The sequence below is a fragment of the Salvelinus sp. IW2-2015 genome, linkage group LG36, assembly GCF_002910315.2.
Source record: "Salvelinus sp. IW2-2015 linkage group LG36, ASM291031v2, whole genome shotgun sequence".
NCBI lineage: Eukaryota > Metazoa > Chordata > Actinopteri > Salmoniformes > Salmonidae > Salvelinus > Salvelinus sp. IW2-2015.
The window spans coordinates 10729139-10755575 of NC_036875.1; the positions used below are offsets into that span (position 1 = coordinate 10729139).

Consider the following 26437-nt stretch of genomic DNA (forward strand, 5'->3'; position numbering starts at 1 on the left):
TAACCAGCCTCTTGTCCGGTTACCAGATACGTAACCAGCCTCTTGTCCGGTTACCAGATACGTAACCAGCCTCTTGTCCGGTTACCAGATACGTAACCAGCCTCTTGTCCGGTTACCAGATACGCTCCTCCAAACATAGGCTATTCAAATAGTGCTGTCCTATAATGGCAGGCTATATAATGACTAGGCATCATCTTGCTTATTGAGAACGTGCCTCGCACATACAGCACAATTTACGGGAGCCTAGTCATTTTTACTTGAGAAGTGCGATGCGTTAAGGCCTATACTCATTGAAGCCAACTACAACAATGTTGACTGTCAACACTCCAACCATATTGAGCAACCACTAGATGTTTATTTATTTTTTTACTGTTGCTATCCCTTGTTACTGTAACCTATGCTATTTAATAAACCGTAGGATCAATCAACAATGGACTAGGACCAGAATATTCCGTGTCCCCAGCCGAATTGGAGTTGATAACAACACAAAGACCTGCAGAACTTGAGACAAAAGCAGTAATAAGCCATGGAACACCTTGATTGGATAGTGAGTGGCCAAGCCCTCGTCACACCTACACCACCGCCAGCTATTGCGCTCAAAATAACGACTGTGAAAACAGCAACAATATTTCTGACACACCCTGGACGTATGGCACTACCGTCCGTGCTTAGATTTACCAATGCGTTAGGTTTGTTAAAATAGATCCTGGCCCTAGTTTGTGACATGTTTAACTTGATGGGTACAGGTTCTCTTGAAAACACAAAGACAGGCATCATTTGCTGTGTGATGAAAATGAGTACATTCTCCCATTACAAAACAGAAATCAAAAAGAAGATTGCCAGTCCCCTGTTCAAACAACCTCCTAATGGAGGGCAGGTGCATTTCTGCTCAAAGAAACAAAGATTTGGCGCATCATGACTAAAGCAAAGACAACATGTCTTTTTGAATGCATTGTTGTCCCTTGAATAGAGAGATCAGCGAAGCATTCTGAGCAAATAATACAGAACAATACCCCAGATCAGGTGTGCAATGTCACAGGGTTAATGTGCATGTTCCAAATTGCTTGTTACGTGAGCAGACATTTTATGCATGTTTTATCATGGTCCTTTTAGGGTTCTACTAGCATCCTCTCAAAAGAGATATGTTATACGAGGTGTAATACGAAAGACTGGTGATTTACTTTGGAGATATGTTCGAAGAGGTTGTAAGAAATGTGTCACAAGAGGTGTTGTTCCTCTTCCAGACCCTGCGGGCTGCTGGGAAGCCGTATATGATCTTCTTTGTGCTGGTCATCTTCCTGGGCTCCTTCTACCTGATCAACCTGATCCTGGCTGTGGTTGCCATGGCGTACGACGAGCAGAACCAGGCCACCATGGAGGAGGCTCAGAAGAAGGAGGAGGAGTTCCAAGCCATGCTGGAGCAGCTGAGGAGACAGCAGGAGGATGCACAGGTACAGGATATCCCCCATTTCAACTCTATATGCCAAACATTACAGCACACTCATTAATTACAACAACCATGGAATTCCTTTAATAGTCATTTACATTGCTAGTGATATATGAAGAGTTTCATTCCTAAAAGCTATATATCCATTTTCAGAAATGTAGGTAAATTACCTTTTGTTGTTTAAAGAAATGATGAAAGAGATGGGTGTGTTTTTTCCACTATCTAATTGTTCAGTGACAGACATGTATTTGTTTAAAATCTATCGCTTGATGGTTTCATTTCAGAGAGACAAATAATCATGTATTTTTTTAGCAAAATGGTAGATATCTGCCTCATTCTTAGAGAAATAAGTAGTACTGCTAGGTTTTACACAGTCAAATGTAACAACTAATGGCATTTATAATAGAGCTGTACAAATGATACATTTGTGACATTAATATTTTAAAACGAATTTTGCAAACATTTCTTATCCAGAGCAATACATGCATTCCTCTTAAGATAGCTTGGTAAAACAACCACATATTACAGTCAAATATAGAGGATACGAACATTCCATTCCAGCTAAACAATAGATATACACTGAGTGTACAAAACATGATTTCCATGACGTAGACTGACCAGGTGAATACAGATGAAAGCTATGATCCCTTATTGATTTGTTTCACTTGTTAAATCCACTTCAATCAGTGTAGATGAAGGGGAGGAGACAGGTTAAAGAAGGATTTTTAAGCCTTGACACAATTGAGACATGGATTGTGTATGTGTGCCATTCAGAGGGTGAATGGGCAAGGCAACATATTTATGTAACTTTGAATGGGGTATGGTAGTAGGTGCCAGGTGCACTGGTTTGTATCAAGAACTGCAACGCTGCTGAGTTTTTCACGCTCAGCAGTTTTACACACATATGAAGGCACCCATAAACAATCATTTCCAGTGAAAAAACACAAATGTGAAAAACTAATGGATATAGCATTTTGGAAATATACTCTTCATATTCTTATTTATCTTAAACTGAAAATGGACAAGATTTTTTAAAGAATTCAGATAACAAATGTTCAAAGGTATTCAAAGGTAAATGTATTTTAATCTAAATTTAGAAGGCATTTAATAGCCTATTGTGTCTATTTCTGACGTGTTGCCCTGCTGAGTCACGTGTTTCCCCTGACAACCATAGCTTAGGTGTGTTGATTGGTTTACAGGCGGCGGCAACGGTGATGGCAGCTGAGAGTGGGGAATTCAGTGAGAGAGGGGACCTCACTGAGACCTCCTCAGAGGCCTCCAAACTCAGCTCCAAGAGCGCCAAAGAGAGGCGCAACAGGCGCAAGAAGAGGAAGCAGAGGGAGGAGGAGGAGAGAGAGGACAATGACAAGTGTCACAGGTCTGAGTCCGAAAGCAGTATGAAAAAGAGTCACTTCCGCTTCTCCATGGATGCCTCTAACCTGCACAACTATGACATGAGCTGTTCAACACCATACCAGGTCAGGATAATTTATCATACTGCTTTACCCTACCTTTACCTTTGGCTATCAAAATCATGTGTGTTCGCTGTATTGGAGAATTGTTGTGCATGCTACACACTCCTTAGTGAATCTATTCATCTCATCATCATTATTATTTTCGGCATTATCAATATCAACGCTACCCTATCATCTCCATTTTCAGCAGCACCGTCATCTTTCAATTGTATTATCATCGTAATCACTATCTTCCTCATCAGCATCCTCCTCATCATCCTCATCAGCAAAGGCAACAGGATTGTGCTTGTCGTCATTACCATCATTATCCTCTTCATTGTGCTCTTGCACATTTCCTTTTATATTATCCCTGAGGTCATCTTCTAGATCAGGTATTCCCAAACTGGGGTACGCACAATGCCGTCGGGGGTACGCCATTTAAAAATATGTTTTTTTCTCTTCACATTTTCAAACAGTACATTTATATTTTCCAACGGGGCTATACATTGGGTGAGGTTTTTTTCCCACCTGAGTACCCTCATTTCACTGCAAAAAATAAAATGAAACCATCTACTGTTCAGCGAAATAACAACACAATGTCAAATACAGGTAGACGTGGCAAATAATTAACATCCAATCACATTAACTGTTACTCTCTCGAGGGAAACATTCACTCTTGCGCAGACATTTAGAAACGAAACATGACAATTTGAAAAATAAGCCACAGGAGTTTTTTTWGCGAGAATAAAGACAACTTTCGAGTAGTAAGACGTATAAAAGCAACAGATACCAATAATAAGAAGGGGCTAGAAGCATCTTATATGGTGAGCTACCGAGTGGCTAGGACAGGCAAGCCCCATACTATTGTGGAGGACTTCATTCTTCCTGCTACCACGGATATGGATGGGACAATGCTGGGGGAAAAGGCCAACAAAAACTATACAGACAATGCCTTCATCAAACAACACTGTTTCACGACGCCTCGGTGACATGGCAGGAGATATTTTGAAACAATTTCTGCTTCGCATACAAGCCAGTGAATTCTATACGTTACAGCTGTCAACAGACATGGCGGGCCTGGCACAGCTCCTGGTATATGTCCGTTATGTTTATGGGGGGTCTATTAAGGAAAATATCCTCKTCTGCTAACCACTGGAAACCAGGACAACAGTAGAGGATATTTTTTATGTACTGGACATCTTTGTGACATCAAATGGACTTTGGTGGTCAAGATGTGTTGGTATCTGTACTGATGGCGCAAAAGCCATGACAGGGAGACATAGTGGAGTGGTAACGCACGTGCAAGCAGTTGCTCCCGACGCCACTTGGGTACACTGCAGCATCCACCGAGAGGCTCTTGCTGCCAAGGGAATGCCTGACAGCTTGAAAGATGTTTTGGGCACTACAGTGAAAATGGTTAACTTTGTTAAATCAAGGCCCCTGAACTCTCGTGTATTTTCTGCTTATGCAATGTAATGCTTTTACAACATACAGAAGTACGCTGGTTATCAAGGGGCAAAGTATTGACACGTTTTTTGGAATTGAGAGATGAGCTTAAAGTTTTCTTTACTGACCATAATTTTCACTTGTCTGACCGCTTGCATGATGACGAGTTTCTCACACGACTTTGCCTACCTGGATGATGTTTTTTCTCGCCTGAATAATCTGAATCTGGGATTACAGGGACTCTCCGCAACTGTATTCAATGTGCGGGACAAAATTGAGGCTATGATTAAGAAGTTGGAGCTCTTTACTGTCTGCATTAGCAAGGACAACACACAGGTCTTTCCATCATTGTATGATTTTTTGTGTGCAAATGAACTTAAGCTTACGGACAATGTCAAATATGATATAGCGAAGCACCTGAGTGAGCTGGGTGCGCAATTAAGCAGGTACTTTTCCGAAACGGATGACACAAACAACTGGATTTGTTATCCCTTTTATGCCCTGCCTCCAGTCCACTTACCGATAACTGAACAAGAGAACCTCATCGAAATTGCAACAAGCGGTTCTGTGAAAATGTATTTTAATCAGAAGCCACTGACAGATTTCTGGATAGGGCTGCGCTCAGAGTTTCTTGCCTTGGAAAATCGCGCTGTTATGACACTGATGTCCTTTGCAACCACGTACTTATGTGAGAGTAGATTCTCGGCCCTCACTAGCATGAAAACTAAATACAGGCACAGACTGTGTGTGGGAAATTATTTAAAACTGCCACGCCCTGACCTTAGAGGGACGTTTTATTTCTCTATTTGGTTAGGTCAGGGTGTGATTTGGGGTGAGCATTCTATGTTGTTTGTTTCTATGTTTTGGCCGGGTATGGTTCTCAATCAGGGACAGCTGTCTATCGTTGTCTCTGATTGAGAATCATACTTAGGCAGCCTTTTTTCCTTTTGGTAGTTGTGGGTAGTTGTCTTCGTTTGTGCATGTATAGCCTTACGGAGCTTCACGTTAGTTTTTGTTGTATTATTGTTTTGTTGGCGACATTTGCAAAATAAAGAAAAATGTACACTCACCACGCTGCACCTTGGTCCATTCCATACGACGATCGTGACAAAAACTGAGACTCTCTCCAATACAACCCAACATTGCAGTTATGTGCATCCTTTCAAGCACACCCTTCTCATTAACCTGTGGTGAGTTATTCACCATTTTTGATGAACAAATAAGGATTTATATGTAAGATGGCTAAATAAAGAGCAACATTATTGATTATTATTATATTATTATTTGTGCCCTGGTCCTATAAGAGCTCTTTGTCACTTCCCACGAGCCGGGTTGTGAGAAAAACTCCCACTCATTCTTATGTATCGTATTGTGTGTGTGTGTGGCAGGCTTACCAAAAAACATTTGAGAGTCCGCTGACCCTGGTGCTAGAGGGGGTATGCAGGTGGAGGGTGAATGTTTGAAGGGGTACGGGACTATAAAAAGTTTGGGAACCACTGCTCTAGATAATCAACATCATTGCATCATCTTCATCACAATCACCCTCTGCAGGACCCATTCTTCCATCTTAAATTACTCCACTTCTCAACCCATGCTTATGCCAGTGACAGGCACTGAGGAATGTATTTTTCTCCCAGTCCTTCCTGAGTATCCGCGGACCCCTGTTCTCGTCCAGACGGAACAGCCGGGCTAGCCTCTACAGCTTCCGGGACCGTGCGCGGGACATAGGCTCGGAGAACGACTTTGCCGACGACGAGAACAGCACTTTCGAGGACAACGACAGTCGCCGGGGCTCTCTGTTTGTCCCTCGGCGGAGCGACCGGCGCTCCAGTAACGTGAGCCAGAACAGCATGCCATCACACGTCCTGCTGCCAGCAAATGGGAAGATGCACAGCTCCGTCGACTGCAACGGGGTGGTGTCCCTAGTGGGCGGGGCTTCACTCCCCAGGTCACCTGAGGGACTCCTTCTGCCAGAGGTGACAGTAGATAAGGCCTCTACTGATGACAATGCAAGGAAGTGTAGTTTAGCCTGGATGGCCTAAACCAGTTATGTTCTGCTGTCTCTAAACCAGTTATGTTCTGCTGTCTCTAAACCAGTTCTGTTCTGCTGTCTCTAAACCAGTTCTGTTCTGCTGTCTCTAAACCAGTTCTGTTCTGTCTCCGTCTGCCGTGCCTCTACTCTAGCTCTGCTGTGGTCTTGTAGTGTGCATCTTGTTCCTTTCCTTCTCTCTCTTCCTTCTTTCTCTCCTTGACTACCTAAACATTACTTATGGTATATTTACATACAGTTACACGCTAAAGATTACATTTTGTTAAAAATAATAAATATAAGGCAGTATAAAACAGGTTTGGATTTTCATATAGATTTTTATTTATTCCATATAGATAAGAAACTATGAAAAAATGTCTGTTGATGTGATTAGAAATACAGTATTTTTTGGTTGAACAGATAAATGACTTCCTGGTTAAGAGATGAATTGGCCCTTGAACATGGCCATCTTTGGTGTTTACATTGTGCTGAGATACAGAATATTGCTGATGCAATTGGTTTGTGATGACTTATTAATACATTGATAATGCTTCCAAATGATGTAACTCCAGGAAAACCCGACGGAGACAGAGTATAGAACGGCCCGATATGGATCGTACCAGGCCTCTATGGACTTCCTGGAAGACCCCGTTGCCAGACAGAGGGCGCTCAGTGTAGCTAGTGTTATAACCAACACTATGGAAGGTGTGTACGACTATACCATACCCCATACACCCCCTAGAACAAATAGCATGAATAGACAAAATGAGAACACATTCATAAAACAAATATTTCTCTGTTATTTCTCCTCTATATGTATCAGAACTTGAAGAATCGAGACAGAAGTGCCCTCCTTGCTGGTACAAGTTTGCCAACACCTTCCTCATCTGGGACTGTTGTCCGAAGTGGCTGAGGATCAAGAAAATAGTCAATATGATCGTGATGGACCCGTTTGTAGACCTAGCTATCACCATATGTATTGTTATGAACACAGTGTTCATGGCTATGGAGCATTACCCAATGTCTGGGGAGTTCAACACCATGCTTTATGTGGGAAACCTGGTACGCAGTCACATGTCATTTGTTTTTGCCATATCACTTTAAAATTGGCCATTTTAAGCACATGACATGTTAATTACTGTTGTCACTATTCTTGTGTGTTGTTTTACTCAGGTGTTCACAGGTATCTTCACAGCTGAGATGTGTTTCAAGATTATTGCTTTGGATCCATACATTTATTTTCAGGAAGGCTGGAATATATTTGATGGTATCATTGTCAGTTTGAGCTTGATGGAGCTTGGCTTGGCCAACGTGTCTGGAATGTCTGTCCTCAGATCATTCCGATTGGTAAGAGCATCGACACTCCAGCACAGCATCCAAAATGCTGCATGTTCAGTCAATAATCACTGGTATAAAAGTTGACTGTCAACATATTGGAATAGAAATTAATATTAATCCCGTTCTTCTCTTTGTATGCAGCTGAGAGTATTCAAACTGGCCAAGTCTTGGCCTACACTGAACATGCTGATCAAGATCATTGGTAACTCAGTGGGGGCTCTGGGTAATCTCACCCTCGTACTGGCCATCATTGTCTTCATCTTCGCCGTGGTGGGCATGCAGCTTTTTGGGAAGAGCTACAGAGACTGTGTGTGTAAGATCTCTACAGACTGCACACTGCCCCGCTGGCACATGCATGACTTCTTCCACTCCTTCCTGATTGTGTTCCGGGTGCTGTGTGGGGAGTGGATCGAGACCATGTGGGACTGTATGGAGGTGGCTGGTCAGAGCATGTGTCTCATCGTCTTCCTGATGGTCATGGTCATCGGGAACCTAGTGGTACGTTTTCAGCTCTACTGTATCTCCGTATGACTGTTAACAACACTGTTAATCCACCGTAAATCAATTACAGTAACTTTAAACCATCAGTTGTGCGTGTGTTTGTGTGCGTGTGTGTGTGGCAGGTCCTGAATCTGTTCCTGGCCTTGCTGCTGAGCTCGTTCAGTGCTGATAACCTGGCGGCCACGGATGATGACAGCGAGATGAACAATCTGACGGTGGCCATAGGCCGCATCCACCAGGGCATCGCCTTCGTCAAGGCCTTGGTGCGCCGCTCTTTCCAAAGCATCTGTCTGAGGAAGAAGAAGAGGAGCCTGAACGAGGACAAGACCCTGGATGACCTCCACAAAACCATGGGGACCAACTGGAACTCCAACCACACCACTGTGGAGATCATGAAAGACCCCGATTACATAAAGGGTGGCAATGGCGCCACCAGTGGGTTGGGAGTGGGGGTGGGCAGCAATGCAGCAGGGAAGTACATAATGAATGACAACACTGACTATATGCCGTTCATCCACAACGCCAGCCTGACCGTCACGGTGCCCATCGCTGTGGGAGAGTCGGACCTCAACACTGAGGACTTCAGCAGCGATTCCTCGGACATAGAGGAAAGCAAAGAGGTGAGCATGATTCTATGTGGAACAATGTGGAAGTAGTTCACAGTCTCAGATTCTTGTACATAGTTTGAAATCAAGAGATGATCTAGGTTAAGGATTTGAAAAATGGACGGCGACGTTATGAGCTTTAAAAAAAGGACCGTGATGTTATGCAAATCTGCTTGTTTGCTGTTGTTTGTACACATTATTTAAAACATTTACATTAGAATGACTCATTAGAGATTATTGCACTGATGTAGTATCTGAAAACCAGAGGAGGCTGGTGGGGGGAACTATAGGAGGACGGACACATTGAAATGTAAAAAATGGAAAGGAGTCAAACGTGGTTTCCATTCAATACCATTCCATTCATTCCATTACAGCCATTACAATGAGCCCATCCTCCTATGGCTCCTCCCACCAGCCTCCTCTGCTGCAAATTGTGACAGCCAGAGCCAGGTGATGGTCAAATGTAATCATAGTGTGCTTGTTTGGCACATTAGAGCTTATAAAGAGGGGGTTGCTGGCCTGCCACCCACTGTTCACTCACTGGCGTGTTAATCAATTGTCGGTTAGGGAGGTAGAAGAGCTGCAGTGACTCATATGTACCAGGGAGCTAACATAAACACTCTCAGGGCTGTATTTTAACAAACCTAACGCAATGGTGAATCTTTGCGCTGGCGGTATAGGTTTGGGGGGGTGTCAGAAATATTTAGTAGCAGCTAGCGGTGGTGCGAAAGGGTTGGGTTTTGATGAAAAAACAAGTTGTAGATATGTCAAGGCTTGAACCCTAACTGGCCAATCAGAAACGGCTCCATGTCTAAATATGTGGTTACTTCAGGATGTGTTTTTATGGTCTTTTATGTATTGCGTTGTCATCAACTCCAATTCCATTGTTAGTCCGCTATTGCCTAATTTGTTAAATACCCTACGGAAACAAAATAACAAAATGTATGTAGGCCTATCCCATCTTTGCTACGTGTTTGCTGTCCACATTGTAAGAAGCCTAATTACATGGCTTCAACATGGAAATATATTGTTCAATTGCATTATGTCGGCCATGTCTGAGCCATGGAATTACCAAACGTTGTCAAGAAACAATATTAAATTCACTATTGATAAGGCTTCAAAAGAGAGTCAATAATTCTATCAAATTCTAATCAAGACAAAACAACAACTTGTTTTAAATACTGTAGGTTATGTCTAAATACAGTAGGTTATGTCTAAATACAGTAGGTTGTCTAAATACAGTAGGTTATGTCTAAATACTGTAGGTTATGTCTAAATACTGTAGGTTATGTCTAAATACAGTTACAGGCACCATCATTTCTCCCCGTGTGCATATAATATTAAGGCAACTCAGACAATGGAGGCTTTTACGCACATCCAACTTTCCACAGAATCTGGACAAAGAACCAATATTAAGAGAATGTCCACTGAACGTTATGCTGCTCCCAAATATAATGCTTTATAAACATTCACACTTCTCCAGAAATAGCAGACGGCTCCTAAATTGCATTGCATGTGAGCTGGACGTTCACCATAAAGCCAGGATGGTGAATTCAAAATTGTTATTTGTTACATGCGCCAAATTCGTTTTTTAATAAAATTAAACAAAAAACAAGATGTCCATTTTTTTTTTCAAACAACAACAATAGTTGTAAATAGCTTGGGGTCAGAAGCGTGATATCATAAAATCGACAGGATAAAAAAAGACAATGGATTGCTGTTGAACCAGCCTTCGCTATAGCCTACACTCTTAGAAAAAAGGTTTCCAAAAGAGTTTTCGGTTGTCCCCATAGGAGAACCCGTTTTGATTCCAGGTAGAACCCTTTTTGGGTTCCATGTAGAACCCTCTGTGGAAAGGGATGCATATGGAACCCAAAAGGGTTCTACCTGGAACCAAAATGGTTCTTTCTGGAACCAAAAAGGGTCCTTCAAAGGGTTCTTATATGGGGACAGCCGAAGAACTCTTTTAGGTTCTAGATAGCACTTTTTTTCCTAAGAATGTATAGGCCTATTGAGGGCTTGGTTTTTAATCATATGAAATGGAAAACAAGCAATTGTTATAGGAAAATAAATACAAGGGTCACCAGCATTATCTGATCTCTCGTTGCATGATGGGCATATGGCCCAAAACGGGAGCTGGCTATAATATTGTAGGCCTACACAATACATAGATAAAAAGGTGATGTCCGCTCACTGTTTTACTGCTCCCAAACTTGATCTTTTAATAATAAAGCTTTGATGATGAAGATGTATTTCAAAGCCGTCTCACGAGCCAAACCCTTTAGAGATAGGTTGTGTTTCCATGCCATTACCAACCACATTAACGTTAACACCTGGTTTCTTCTGGTCTTAAATCTCTCGATATGCGCTGCATGAAATGATCACTTTTTATCCTGGGGACATAAACACTTAGTCCCTCCAAGACCCTTATCACAGTTCTAGATCATTTACAGTATTGATGTCAAAGACAGACATGTGAGTAGAGGTCATTTCGCAGATCTGCCTAACAGAGGGGTCTCTTAGGCTTGGGCCATTAGTGATTACTTTGACATGTTCCTGTAAGACTCCGATGTCTCTACGGCTTTTGGTTTTATGTTCTGGCAGAATGGAGCCAGACAAATAGAATATGAATGATGGATGAAGACCGATTCAGATATTGGCTGTGGTGTGGTCCTCTGCGGATACATTCGCTGTTTCAGATAAGTAGAATGTTCCATGCCGGTGCACTTAACCCACGCTACAGGGCAAGCCAAGTATGAGCATGTGACATTATGGATCCTTATACAACAACCCTTTAATGAGGAGAGGCCACAGAGACAAGAGAATCCTCGTCTTCAGATGACATTATGTGCCATTTAAATCGGAACCTTCTGCAGCTACATCCTCCTCTTTAGGGARCTTTATTGCATTGAGTTGTAAAAAGGCCCATTTCAGCTCTCACTCTCCCCCAGAACATGGTGCAAACGGAGTGTCAATTAGTATCTATGGTAACATTGCAGTCAGACAATCATAAAATGTCACTGGGTTACAGTTTTATTTTGCTGATGTTGTTGTACTGTGCTGTTTGTGTTGTTATGGTACTGTAATTACTATTTCTCGTTTAACAATAATGACTGTTGGGAATTTGGTGAGATTGTATTTCCTTCACTTGTAAATGTACTTTTTGAGATGTTAATATGTGACTAACTTTCTTTGCTTCCATACAAGGTAGCATGTGGCACAGTAACTTACCACACTTAACCCCATTTGTTATTGCAGCTGTTTCACAGACGCTCTCAAGGTTTTCAATGAGAGGAGACTTGTAAGACCACTTTATTGTACATAACACTAACCATGGAGATTGCCTATTCCATTTACCAACAAAGAACAACCTTTTTATTAGATTGATCATCTATGTTTGTTTCTGCTTGATCATACTTTACTCCCTACTTCATTTTTATATACGTTCAGCAGCCGTTCTGATGCTGCCWACCCTGATTATTTTATGGCTTCTTTGCAATGCTTTCTTTTTTTTAAATGAATGAGCAAAACCACCATTTCCATCCACAGATCAACCCATGATTATTATTAGTTTTGTCCCTTTAGTTTGGTTTAGTTTTTGGGGGTGGATTTTTCAGCAGCCAGAGATCACCTGGAATTTGACAAATTTGACTTATATGCTGTAGAGTAATGGATTTTGACGGTCAACATTTATTGGAGGAATGGTTCACAGCCCGAACATTTACTATGGCATTTTCATTTGGCAAATAGGATCCATAATGGAATGATGAAAGCAGGTGATTACAAATGCTGGTTTTTAAGAGGACCATCATTATTTCAATCAGCTGGGTTTCCAAAAATGAATGTTGTTGCTAGTAGGCATACTCGTTATTAATGATAGTGCAGGTAAGAATACAGAACATATTACACTCAGGGAAAAAATAGGAGAACCCTTTTTGGTTCCAAGTATACCAAAAGGGTTCTACCTGGAACCAACGGCTTTTCCTATGAGGACAGCTGAAGAACCCTTTTAGGTTCTAGATAGCATTTTTCAAAGCGTGTACTTACTGTATATAGTAACGACTAATTATATTTGACTTCGGTACCTGAATAAGTTCAAGTCCAAAAGAGGTGCAACTTCTTGAGCTACTAACAGATAGTAGAGTAGACTGTATGTGGAAATGAGAAGATATCGTAGTGCCTACAATAGTACCTAAATTGAAGGTCAAACATCTGTGTGATTGCGGTAGCTTAGTCAAACGGAGTATTCCCAGCGCATATATCATCGTAGCATGCTTACATCATTCACCATTCTGCATTAGCTGGGTCCCATGACAGCTCAGTGCTACTGTACTCCCCAGAAAGGCATTAACGCAAGGCTGCTCTCAGTTCAAGGCTGTTGGAAGACACACCTAGTAGAAAGATACAAAGTGCTTGAGGAGAGACGTTGAATAAGCTTAATTATTGGAAAAACTGGCACATCTTTGAATATTGTCAACAGTATTAGATGCTTGACATCATTGCATGGGGAGGCTGCTATTCCTTGTAATCCAGCACACCTCTCCTAAAAGCAGCTTTCCAAATCAAATTGTATTGGTCACATCCACATGGTTAGCAGATGTTAGTCCTCTAGATCTTACACTGTATTTGGAAGTGTTCTAAGCGCTGAGTTTTCTATTCTATTTTCTATTAATTGTTTCCCCAGTATGATCACATTACTCTCTCAAGTTATCTTGTCTCGGGTGTTTAATGCGTGATCAGGTGGTTCTAATCTGACACTAGCCTGGAATGCGGACTCCTTAATGCCTGTCTTGGTTAAAGTGCACAACACTGTTATATCTGCTGTTAAGCTAATGCAGGCTACCCTCTTCTTGAAATGACTAAGGCTTGTCTACTGCTTAGCAACTGGACATATGTGTTTTCATGTCAATGAGGAAAATGTGAAGGGGGAAAGACCAGTTTGTTGGGGTCAAAAAGTCCTGGACATGAAAATACTGGAGCACACATGTTCTATAATTTAGATCACAGGCTTGGTTCAAACATACACTTTTAGAGAACGCATGCCATATGACTAAAGTGAAATCATTTTTACCTACAGCCTTTATTAAGATACAAAAATATATTTCAACAGCGCTTATGCATGTGTTAGCATGCAATTTGACTTTCCAAACTATTACGTGTCTCATCTTCTAAGTCTGTAGGTAATTTTGATTGATTCTGCATGAAATGATATACAACTCTAGACAAAGAGACAGACCCTGTGAGCTTACATATGGCAGTACCCTTGCATCACTGGGTGACCCATTGTAATGAGGCTCAGTATGTCAGCTCCCGGGCAGATGCAAGTGTCCCAGGCCCTGTCATGGGTGTGCTGTGCTAATGTTGCTCTGGCTTGGCTCCCCTTGCAGCAGCTATCTGAAGACCATCCGCTGAGCTCCTCAGAGGGCAGTACAGTGGACATTAGGCCCCCAGGAGAGGGAGAGGGCTCGGTGGACATGGAGCCTGAGGAGTCCATGGAACCTGAAGGCTGCTTCACTGATGGTGAGAGATACAACAGTCTAGGTCTCAGGATGTGGGTATCGTCTTTTGCGAACAGCTTCAGGCATAACAAGCTGGAACCCAGAAATAGAATGGATAAGATAAGAAACTAGAAACACAAGACACACATTTTTGGGAAAATAAGTTGAATTGTAACATCTGTTCCAATTAGCCTACATGTTGTCTGCTTTCAGGATGTGTCCGCAGATTCCAATGCTGCCAAGTGAACGTTGATGAGGCCAAGTGGAAGATGTGGTGGACGTTGAGAAAAACTTGTTTTAGGATAGTGGAGCACAACTGGTTTGAGAGCTTTATCATCTTCATGATCCTGCTCAGCAGTGGAGCGCTGGTAAGTATGGAAGTAATGATTCGGGGAAGGATCTGAGAGTATGACAGAGGGGGCTGGCAAATTATTATTTTAAAAATTGTATTTCACCTTTATTTAACCAGGTAGGCTAGTTGAGAACAAGTTCTCATTTGCAACTGCGACCTGGCCAAGATAAAGCAAATCAGTTCAACACATACAACAACATAGAGTTACACATGGAATAAACAAACATACAATCAATAATACAGTAGCAAAATCTATATACAGCATGTGCAAATGAGGTAGGATAAGAGAGGTAAGGCAATAAATAGGCCATGGTGGCAAAGTAATTATAATATAGCAATTAAACACTGGAATGGTAGGATGTGCAGGGGATGAATGTGCAAGTTGAGATACTTGGGTGTAAAGGAGCAAGATAAATAAATACATACAGTATGGGGATGAGGTGGATTGGATGGGCTATTTACAGATGAGCTATGTACAGGTGCAGTGATCTGTGAGCTGCTCTGACAGCAGCTCACAGCAAATTCCGCAAATGACAGCAAATTCTCCTCCATTGTCTGACCCTTATGAGAAACTACAAAGGAGTAGAAATGCAGTACCACATGCAGCTGCTCTGTTGTTCAACGGGCTCAGTATTGTGTAATTGACAATTCTGTGATCCCTTGACACAGAAATAACTGGCAACAGATCTGATGAGGCAGCAGCTACTACTCCAGTGTGTGAGATTACTGTGGTGTATAGGACGGGATTATCTGATTTGAGTGTGTTTACATCAAGGCATTTGAGGACATCTACATCGAGAAGAGGAAGACTATTAAGACTGTGTTGGAGTTTGCAGACAAAGTCTTCACCTACATCTTCATCCTGGAGATGTTGCTGAAGTGGGTGGCCTATGGATTCGCCAAATACTTCACCAACGCTTGGTGCTGGCTGGACTTCCTCATTGTCGACGTAGGTCTTCTTTTGAAACGACCTTTTCACTTGCACAAAATATATGCAGTCTGGCAATGTTCACAATTAGCTTGTTTTGAGACATTGCCTTGACGTTTCATTGTAGAAATGCTACTGCCGTGTAGCTAAGGCGATGGAGTGACCTATTTCCTGGTTTAAAACATATGTTTGAGGCCCAGGAGAAAGCCTGTGCCAGCCAGTCCTTCTCATGGCAGTCCTTCTCACGTCTCTTCTCATGGCATCATTGTGTTTACAGGTGTCTCTTGTCAGCCTTGTGGCCAATGCCCTGGGCTACGCTGAGCTGAGTGCCATCAAGTCCCTGAGGACTCTACGAGCACTGAGGCCCCTGAGAGCGCTGTCCCGCTTCGAGGGCATGAGGGTAAGAGTCATCAGACCAGAGCCCTGTCCTGTTGCTTCGCCGTGCATACCATCACAGCCTTTTACCAGCGTGACATCAGCGCCCTGCATGGGCACAGAGCTCTGTAGTCAAACTCAGGTCCACTGCAACCCAACAGCTGGAGAATGTAAAGTTCACTCACTCCATGCATGTATATTTAGAGTTACCTTTCCTCTCCTATTCCTCCTTTTCCAGCTATATGTGTTTTCAGCAGGGTTGGGGTCAATTCCATTTGAATTCCAGTCAATTCAGAAAGTTAACCAAACTCCAATTCCAAATTTGTCTCATTTAAAAAGCATTGAAGAGAATTGGAATTTCASTGTACTTACTGATTGGCTGGAATCGACCCCAACCCTAGTTTTCAGGATGAGAGTTTCCGTCAGTCCCACTGGCAGGCCATGTGCACTCATCAGAAGATGTCAGCGTTATTGAAAATGAATCAATAAGACGCAGAAAACGCATTCACTTTACTTAAACAAAATGTAAACAAACTGAAGTCTTGGAGGCTACTGCACTTAACCATGTATGGTACTCTCACTGGAATGTATATTTTACGGTGCAATACAAGCTCTAGCCAGGGGTTTGGATGCTTATGTCATATGTGCAGGATGGGTGTCGACTGCTATAATCAATGTAGCTCTTATCGATCAGATTCTTGCATGTTGTGGTTGGCTAGATTTCCACCAGTACTGTGACGACGGTCTCTCCTCACGTGGTTGTCACTGAATTCTCCCATCTGTATGACTGACTTCTCATTGCTTCACTGGCTCGATATTGATGTTCTCTGAAACGGTACTGTGTTTGTATGTTACTTGCTGCGGGGGACTGCCTTTAATGTGAACACTATTTATGTGTTTGTATTTTTATTTACAGTAAACAAATTATGTGACTTCATCCTGCCTCTACAAGGTTTTTTCTGTTTTGTTTTTTCCCCACTAGCCTAAATATAATTCACTAAAACGTAAACATAGCCTACAGTATCTCCTTTACAGATACATTCCCCCTCTTCTCCTTATTCTTTCCTTTGCTTCTCACCTTGCTGTTGTCATTGTTGTTAATAAGCTGTGGTGTTAGTGATTCTTGTGTTGAGTTTTGACTGATGTGTACACTGCCATTTAAACACTTTACTCATGTGTTTTCCTATTTTCACCATCACCAAAGTCAACAAGTGGCCCACAGTATTTCTTGTCAGTTCTGAAAATGATCATCATTACCCAATGAGATATCGTCTATGCTCCTATATCTGAGACTGAGGCCATGTGTGAATCCTTACAGGTGGTGGTCAACGCTCTGCTCGGAGCCATCCCCTCCATCTTCAATGTGCTGCTGGTCTGCCTCATCTTCTGGCTCATCTTCAGTATCATGGGCGTCAACCTGTTTGCAGGGAAATACTACCATTGTGTCAACATCACCACACAGGAGCGCTTCAAAGTCAGAGACGTAGCTAACAAGACAGAATGTTTGGCTTTGGAAGGTGCCTACTGGAAGAATGTGAAGATCAACTTTGATAATGTGGGGGCAGGATATCTGGCACTGTTACAAGTGGTGAGCTGCTCTCTCTCATATCACCAGAAATATGTTATTGACAGAGAGGGGACCTATGTCAAAGGTTTTGTACCAATTCCGTGTGGGCAGATGAGTTGTGTGCGGGCGATGACCTTCTGAACTAGTGTCTTCACTACTAAGTAATAACATTTTCCTTACTTTCTCTGAGGCTACATTCAAAGGCTGGATGGACATCATGTATGCAGCTGTGGACTCTCGCAATGTAAGTATTTTCAGGAATACCTTTCACAAGGCATTTCAGACTAATGGCTGATTGTGTTTGTACATTTTCAATGTATATATCATAGTGTTGTTGTTTGTATGATGTTGTTAATTAAGCGACAATACCTGAGAAGTTGGTGTTTGGATGATATATTGGCACGGGTGTTGTTAGGCATGGGATGAAGTCGAGTGTCGGCAAACCGTGCCAATAGCAAACACCGGCTTTGAGGGCATTATCACTTTTATACAACGGGTTACCAACATATTCAAATAATGATTGACATAATTTCATTAAAAATCGTTATTTTGATTAATTTATTCAAACAATTTAGTCCTTCCACAAGATATTGTCCCGACACAAATCTAGGGTTGCTATCCAAACCAGCTGGACATTCGTTCTATCGGTTCGGTTGCTAGAGACGCGACCCAGTTGTTCAGTCTTTTTGTTTTTTAATATCTAAGGACAGTCGTTCGTTCGTTCTAAATGGTCCATTGCATACTGGCTGGCAACATTCTTATCYCTTGCTTGCTAGCTAGCCAACTACGGCTAACTTACAGTCACTTCAAAAATTGCAGCCAGAATAACAACAAAGTAGCTGCATTTGCATTTGATTAAGCTGTTTTCTAGAGACATTTATTTGGATACATCCATAACAATGATCTAATTTCCCATGGCATAGAAAATATTCTCACTCTTCAGGACACTGTTGTTCAGAGGAGCTCGCCAACAACACAGCTAACACAATCACTTCAAACTGAAGCTGGAAAGATTAGCTGCGATTTGTTTTGTTTGACCTTTTTTCAATTGACATGTCTTTGTACACTGTATTCGGAAAGTATTCAGACCCCTTGACTTTTTCCACATTTTGTTACGTTACAGCCTTATTCAAAAATGTATAAGATTGTTTTCTTTTTCCCTCATCAATCTACACACAATACCCCATAATGACAAAGCAAAAACAGGTTTTTATAAATTCTTGCAAATTTATAAAAAAAATTACATCTGGAATATAATATTTATATAACTATTCAGAACCTTTACTCAGTAATTTGTTGAAGCACCTTTGGCAGTGATTAAAGCCTCAAGTCTTCTTGGATATGATGCTACAAGCTTGGATGGGAAGCGTTGCTGCACAGCTATTTTCAGGTCTCTTCAGAGATGTTTGATCGGGTTCGTCTGGGCTCTGGCTGGGCCACTCAAGGACATTCAGAGACTTGTCCCGAAGCCACTCCTGCGTTGTCTTGGCTTTGTGCTTAGGGTCGTTGTCCTGTTGGAAGGTGAACCTTCACCCCAGTCTGAGGTCCTGAGCGCTCTGGAGTAGGTTTTCATCAAGGATCTCTCTGTACTTTGCTCCGTTCATCYGTTCATGATGCCAGGTTTCATCAAGACGTGACGCTTGGCATTCAGGCCAAACAGTTCAATCTTGGTTTCATCAGACCAGAGAATCTTGTTTCTCATGGTCTGAGAGTCCTTTAGGTGCCTTTTGGCAAACTCCAAATGGGCTGCCATGTGTCTTTTACTGAGGATTGGCTTCCGTCTGGCCATTTTACCATAAAGGCCTTATTGGTCGAGTGCTGCAGAGATGGTTGTCCTTCTGGAAGGTTATCCCATCTCCACAGAGGAACTCTGGAGCTCTGTCAGAGTGACCATCAGGTTMCTGGTCACCTCCTTTACCAAGGCCCTTCTCCCCCAATTGATCAGTTTGGCTGGGCGGCCAGCTCTAGAAAGAGTCTTGGTGGTACCAAACTTCCATTTAAGAATGCATTGAAGGTTCTTGGGGACCTTCAATGCTACAGAAATGTTGTTGGTACCCTTCTCCTGATCTGTGCCTTAACAAAATCCTGTCTTGGAGCTCTACGGACAATTCCTTCGACCTCATGGCTTGGTTTTTGCTAGACAAATGTGGGACCTTATATATACATGTGTGTGCCTTTCCAAATCATGTCCAATCAATTGAATTTACCACTGGTGGACTCCAATCAAGTTGTAGAAACATCACAAGGATGATCAACGGAAACAGGATGCAGCTGAGCTCAATTTTGAATCTCATAGCAAAGGTTCTGAATACTTATGTAAATAAGGTATCTGTTTTTTATTTTTAATAAACTTGCAAAGATTTCTAAAAACCTGTGTTCACTTTGTCATTATGGGGTATTGTGTGTAGATTAATGAGGATTTGTTTAATTTAATCAATTTTAGAAGAAGGCTGTAACATAACAACATGTGGAAAAAGTAAAGTGGTCTGAATACTTTCTGAATGCACTGTATTTATTCATAAAAATGATACCAGCTGATTCATGATTTCGACTGGCTGAGAAACGCTGCCTGCCTGTCTCTCATCCCTGCTCCCAACACATTCATTACTATGGGAGAGCTGGAGATAGAATTTGAATATTGAAACAATGTTGCAAATGTCGGAGAGACAGACAACAAGGTTTATATAAATCTCTGCTGTTGAAAACGAAATGTTAGTCTAAAAGGAATGTGAGATAATGTCTAGATGCTTTTTATAGTGGAGATCAAGTTTATTAAGTTCCTGGCTGGGCTGATGGGACGGTGCAGTCAGATGGAACAGAGTAAATAGGCATTTTAACGTCATAGATTTAGCCAGTGGTAACTTGTGGAATAGACACCGGGTGGATTACGGTTTTAACCAATCAGCATTATGGATTAGACCCACCCGTTCTATAATGTATGGTAATACTATGCTATTCTATTACAGTTGGAAGATCAACCCGACTATGAAGTTAATCTGTACATGTATATGTACTTTGTGGTATTCATCATATTTGGATCCTTCTTTACACTCAACCTCTTCATTGGTGTCATTATAGACAACTTCAATCAGCAAAAGAAAAAGATAAGTATTTCATGTTGTAGTAATCAGGCAATGATACATGCATACATCTTCTCTGATTTAAGGTATTGATGATTTTCTCCCCTCAATAATGGACTAGAAATGTATAAGAGCTGCAGGAATTTAACTAGGTTTGTCTTGCCTCTTTACTTTGGAGGTCAAGACATCTTCATGACAGAGGAACAGAAGAAATATTACAATGCTATGAAGAAGCTTGGCTCAAAGAAACCCCAAAAGCCTATCCCTAGGCCAGCGGTAAGGTCATGCAGCCTTGTCTCAAAGCCATACGAAGTATACGATACGTATTTTTCTGCACCTCTAAGACGTATGGTATGTACTAATGGTCTAGTTACTTTAGACAGAAACGAAAGTTGGGAGGTTGGTGGACGTATACAATCTGGCAATCCAAAGGTTGCATGTTCGAGTTGCGTCAGGGACAAGTGTAGCATTTTAGCTTCCCCATCCCCTAATCCTTTTCCTAAGCTTAATCACATTTTTCTAACCTTTTACATTTTTCTCCTAATCTTTGTTGTTTTAGTTCTGGTAACCTTATACATAAATTATCCTAACATTTGTCGTTAGTTCTTCCAACTATCACGTTTCAGGTAAGACCCAAATGCAGACTGTGTTGAAGTAACAGTGTTTATTACAGCAACAGGGTAGGCAGTGTGGTCAGGCAGGCGGGCTCAGAGACAGGACAGGCAAAGGTCTAAACCAGGAGAGTGAGAAAAAGCGAGACTGGGGAAAAGCAGGAGCTGAGACAAAACACTGGTTGACTTGACAAACAAGACAAAATGGCAACAGACAAACAAAGAACACAGGTATAAGTACCCAGGGGATAATGGGGAAGATGGGCGACACCTGGAGGGGGGTCGAGACAAGCACAAGGACAGGTGAAACAGATCAAGGCGTGACACCAACCACCAATGTAAATTCTCCCCGAAATGCTTCTTTGTTGTTACAATGCAACAAGTAAACCTGGTTTTCAGAGAAAGATGTATAATGCTATAAGTCCTCCAAGTGATTGATAAGTTCATTCAATTAGTATGCTATTGTACGACCGGGTAAGACGTATGATACTATACGTCCTATAATTTGTATGATATTGTACGACCACTATTCCATGAATTATGTAAGCTAACATAATATAATATATCATACCAATTGGAGGGAACAAATGAACACCAAATCCAAATCCTATGAACTGCCCTGAGAACAGTTTGGGTCATACCACTCTTTAACTTGTTCATTGTTTCGTGAACCTCTATGTCTACTTCCTGGTTTCTCAAAATGCTTCTTTCTTATGTTTCCTCCAGAACAAGTTTCAAGGATATGTCTTTGATTTCATTACAAAGCAAGCCTTCGACATTGTCATCATGATTCTTATATGCCTTAATATGGTCACCATGATGGTGGAGACAGACGACCAGACGGACGACATGGATGGAATTCTCTACAAGATCAACCTGGTGTTTATTGTCATGTTTACCGGAGAGTGTGTTCTGAAGATGTTCTCACTCCGCCAATACTACTTCACCATTGGGTGGAATGTATTTGACTTTATTGTTGTTATCCTGTCGATAATTGGTAAGATTTTTCACCTATTTCCATAGTTGTAATACTGCAATTTGACAGTCTGCTTTGGGGATTATTAYGTGTAATTATTCTCTGTCCTTTCAGGTATGTTTCTGTCTGAACTGATAGAGAAGTACTTTGTTTCACCAACCTTATTCCGAGTCATTCGACTGGCCCGGATTGGTCGCATCCTTCGCCTCATCAAGAGTGCCAAGGGAATCCGTACACTCTTGTTTGCTTTGATGATGTCACTTCCTGCCTTGTTCAATATTGGTCTCCTGCTCTTCTTAGTGATGTTTATCTATGCCATCTTTGGCATGTCGAACTTTGCATACGTCAGGAAGGAGTCTGGGATTGACGACATGTTCAACTTTGAGACATTTGGCAACAGCATGATTTGCCTGTTCCAGATCACCACGTCAGCTGGCTGGGACGGCCTGCTGGCACCCATCCTAAACAAGAGAGAGCCAGACTGTGACAGCCGTAAAGAGCACCCAGGCAGCAAGTACAAGGGGGGAGACTGTGGGAACCCCCTTGTAGCCATTATCTTCTTCGTGAGCTACATCATAATCTGTTTCCTCATTGTGGTCAACATGTACATTGCTGTCATCCTGGAGAACTTCAGTGTGGCCACTGAGGAGAGCGCTGAGCCCCTGAGCGAGGATGACTTTGAGATGTTCTACGAGGTCTGGGAGAAGTTTGATGCACGGGCCACCCAGTTCATGGAGTATGAGAAGCTGTCTGACTTCGCTGATGCTTTGGACCCCCCGCTACGCATTTCTAAGCCCAACAAGATCCAGTTGATCTACATGGATTTGCCCATGGTGAGTGGGGAGCGCATCCACTGCCTGGACATCCTGTTTGCCTTCACCAAGCGCGTCCTGGGTGAGGGCGAAGGCTTGGACATCCTCCGGGGTCAAATGGAGGAGCGCTTTATGGCCTCCAACCCCTCCAAGGTGTCCTACGAACCCATCACCACCACGCTACGCCGCAAACAAGAAGACATGTCTGCCCTGGTAATTCAGAGAGCCTTCAGACGATATCTGCTCAGACGTATTGTTAAACGGGCCTCTGCCATGTACAAAGAGAAGATGCTCCTTGATAAAGAGGTTCTCGTCATAGACAAATTTAACGAGATCTCTACTTCAGACAGAACTGACATGACATCYTCCACAGCCTCTCCCCCATCATATGACAGTGTAACAAAACCAGAGAAAAACAAATATGAAAAAGACAAGAGAGAGAAGGAGGTGAAGAAGAAAAAGAAGTGAATGGATGTTGGGAAGATGCAACGTAGACGTTTCATTTCGCGACAAATTGTTTACAGCCTTTGAAGGTRACTAATGTGTCAAGTGGACCTTCTTCTTTGGTGTGGATATCTATGCCAAACTGACAATGCTTACTTGAGTCTAAATGTAAGGTTGGTGTCTAAAATGAGGTAGTGACTCACATTCTTAGGCTGTAGGGTGACCCATTGTTCAGATAAATATTTCCGTGGGGACAAAAACAAATAGCTGCCCGCCGACAGGTAGAAGAATTTGTTATGGGTGTTGTTCCGATCGGAAACATTTAGTTATGTTGTGCCCTGTAACTTCTCTTGCAGCCGGTACTACCAAGGCTGCATCCAGTGTCTTGCATTATAACTGCCATATGATTTACTAACTTCTTTTTCATACAGAATCTTGTTTTTAATCATAGGTTGATTGTGTGACTATATTTTTTGTAAACAGTTTTTTTTCTGCAAAAAGAGGGGTTTCATTTATTGCTTTAAAGGTAGTCTTGTTCACTTTAAATGTTCATACGACTTGACTACTCATGGCGACCATTATTGCTGCAGTGCAGTTAGGGGGATTGCTGCAGTTCAATCTAAATGTAGACCTGCATGAAGGCACTAAAATGTTTTTCATACTCTGATGAATTGGCAACATTATTACATGTTTACTCACACTATTACAAATCAACAAGAAAACATTTCTCCAGAGCATACAGTCCAAATACCATTACCACCAATTATTATCTACCATCAGTTTCAGAACAATAACATGGGCTATAATGCCTAACGCTATCTAGTAACACATACTTAGTTTTCCTGCTTTCATTCATCAGAATCTACAGTACAATACAGAAAACATGAATCTTTACAGCTGGTTCACAGAGTTGATACCCATAGTATTCATTATCCATCTCTTCTGTTCAGCTTGTACCTCAATGGCCTCAAAGACATGTCTATACTGTCTTGAGTTCTCTTCACGTGGTGAATGCTAAAACGAGCCAATGTCCTCTGCACAGTATAGTTGTGTCAGTCAGGTGTAAGTCACCTCATTTAGTCGCCAAGCCTCTGACAAGAGAAACACTGTATTCTGTATCATATGTGCTCATCATATGAAAAAAACTTAAGAGGTATTCTAGCATCATGACTCTGCGTTTTTGCCACTGCTACATCATTGGTCAGTGCTAAAAAACGTCATTTTCTTTTACCAAATCCAAGTTCATTTGTGTGCACCTTCCCTTCCTCACTTGCCTAATAGTTTTCCATTGTTATTGATGTATCTGTATGTACATATTCTATAATATATGAAATATACAAATATATTTGATATATTAGGTGATAGTTTTCATGTATAATGGAATATATGAAGTTGTTAGTGTTATTTAGTACATATAAATGTATATATTATATTCTGCATTCTCTGCTCTATATGGCAGACAGACCAGAGTATGATGCATCCTGCTGAGGCTGTGAGGACATTGTGTTTAGATTTCACTCAATGTCTATATAAATACTGTAATATAATAATTTTTCTTTGTACTATATAACCCCTTTGTAAATAATTTGCTACACAATATGGCTTCACTGTCTGCACCATAGCCACTTTAGTTATTTCAGCTTCACTGCCATTTTTCATTCTGAAACTCCCCATGTGATCTAGTGAAGGGGAAGTGGACTTCTCGTTTTGATTCTTGCAATTTTTATTGTGTGTCATTTGTAAACTGTGGTCACAGCTTACCTCACATGCTTTATCATAATAAATATCTAAGGTGGAACATCAGGTTCAGAAAATTCTGAATATGATTGTCTCAAGGCTAGTGTGAATGCACAAGTCTTCGATTGTTTCCGGCATTTGTTTACATTTGTATAGTTATTCAATTCTTCAGGATGTTACTTTTGCCAGCTGTTCACTCTGTATAATATGTCACAAGTATCTGTAATTAAAATGTTATAAAGTATACATTTATAGGAGTATATTTCGCATGTAATAAAAACATTCATAATATAATACATTTATACACAATTTATGTTTTGATTACATAACATTTAATACATCCCATCTTTTACGTGCATAATTCTTGTAGTGCATGAGTAAACTCCATGCAAGATATTGCTATAACCAATCCCACTGAAAAGCTAAATGAATAAAGAAAGAATACATATCTGTAAAATATTAATTTATTCCATTGCACGTATTTATGACTATCAATTCACAACTTTGCCATCCATTTACATTTTAGTCATCTAGCAGACGCCATCGATACATTACATCAACATACTCTATAAATACATTGTTAACCCTGTTACCAGTGTGGTTTTGCACACTAAATAAATGTTTTCAAAGCAGTGGCCAGTGAGTTAAATGAATTCTTCCAAGGCCCTGGAGTTTTTTCCGTGTCAGGGAACACTTTTTTCTTGATCATGTGACCTGACCAGTAAAAACTATTAATCAATCATGTTAATATGTAGTTGCCTATGGTGTTCCAGAAGTAAAGCCTCACATGTCGGTAAATGGAAGTCTTACATGTTTTTTTAAGCATTTGTATTCAATATATCCTGACCATTACACTGCATTTCACAACACTAAATACAGTACGTCATAATATTTACAGATTTAAAATAAATTACTTTTCCTGTTGAGAAACAATATCCCAAGTTTAAATACAGTAATGTACACACACTTAAGGGTAAAAMAWWTTTTGGGGAGCAAAATAGTTTTTTTTGTGTTGTAGACAATTCAAAGAGTTGGTCTGATGGTCTGATGTGATGTCATCAATCTTCCCCTTTACTTGTGCTATGATATGACTTAAGGCGTTAGCATGCTTCAGTTCGGCTGGCCTAGCCAAACCCAGTTAGCTGAACTGAACGAGGGTGCTCACATACTACCGTTAAAAGACCTTCGCTTGAAAAACGAGAAAATAGCAGCAATATTACTGTTTGTCCATTTGAGA

The 26437-nt window shown here is 41.3% G+C and overlaps 1 protein-coding gene across 1 annotated transcript in view; it reads left to right on the forward strand.

The window, feature by feature from the left end:
* Positions 1-25444, forward strand: part of LOC111959748 (sodium channel protein type 2 subunit alpha-like) — a 46924-nt gene extending 21480 nt beyond the window's left edge. The window contains exons 10-27 of the mRNA XM_023981536.2: positions 1245-1451; positions 2647-2925; positions 5985-6323; positions 6949-7081; positions 7200-7438; positions 7550-7723; positions 7856-8212; positions 8338-8835; positions 14208-14340; positions 14532-14686; positions 15446-15619; positions 15876-15998; positions 17292-17561; positions 17731-17784; positions 20507-20644; positions 20792-20896; positions 21958-22228; positions 22322-25444. Of these exons, the coding sequence (XP_023837304.1) occupies positions 1245-1451; positions 2647-2925; positions 5985-6323; positions 6949-7081; positions 7200-7438; positions 7550-7723; positions 7856-8212; positions 8338-8835; positions 14208-14340; positions 14532-14686; positions 15446-15619; positions 15876-15998; positions 17292-17561; positions 17731-17784; positions 20507-20644; positions 20792-20896; positions 21958-22228; positions 22322-23487 (4815 nt within the window). The 3' untranslated portion in view covers positions 23488-25444. The remainder of the gene's footprint in view (positions 1-1244; positions 1452-2646; positions 2926-5984; positions 6324-6948; positions 7082-7199; positions 7439-7549; positions 7724-7855; positions 8213-8337; positions 8836-14207; positions 14341-14531; positions 14687-15445; positions 15620-15875; positions 15999-17291; positions 17562-17730; positions 17785-20506; positions 20645-20791; positions 20897-21957; positions 22229-22321) is intronic.
* Positions 25445-26437: the final 993 nt, after the last annotated feature.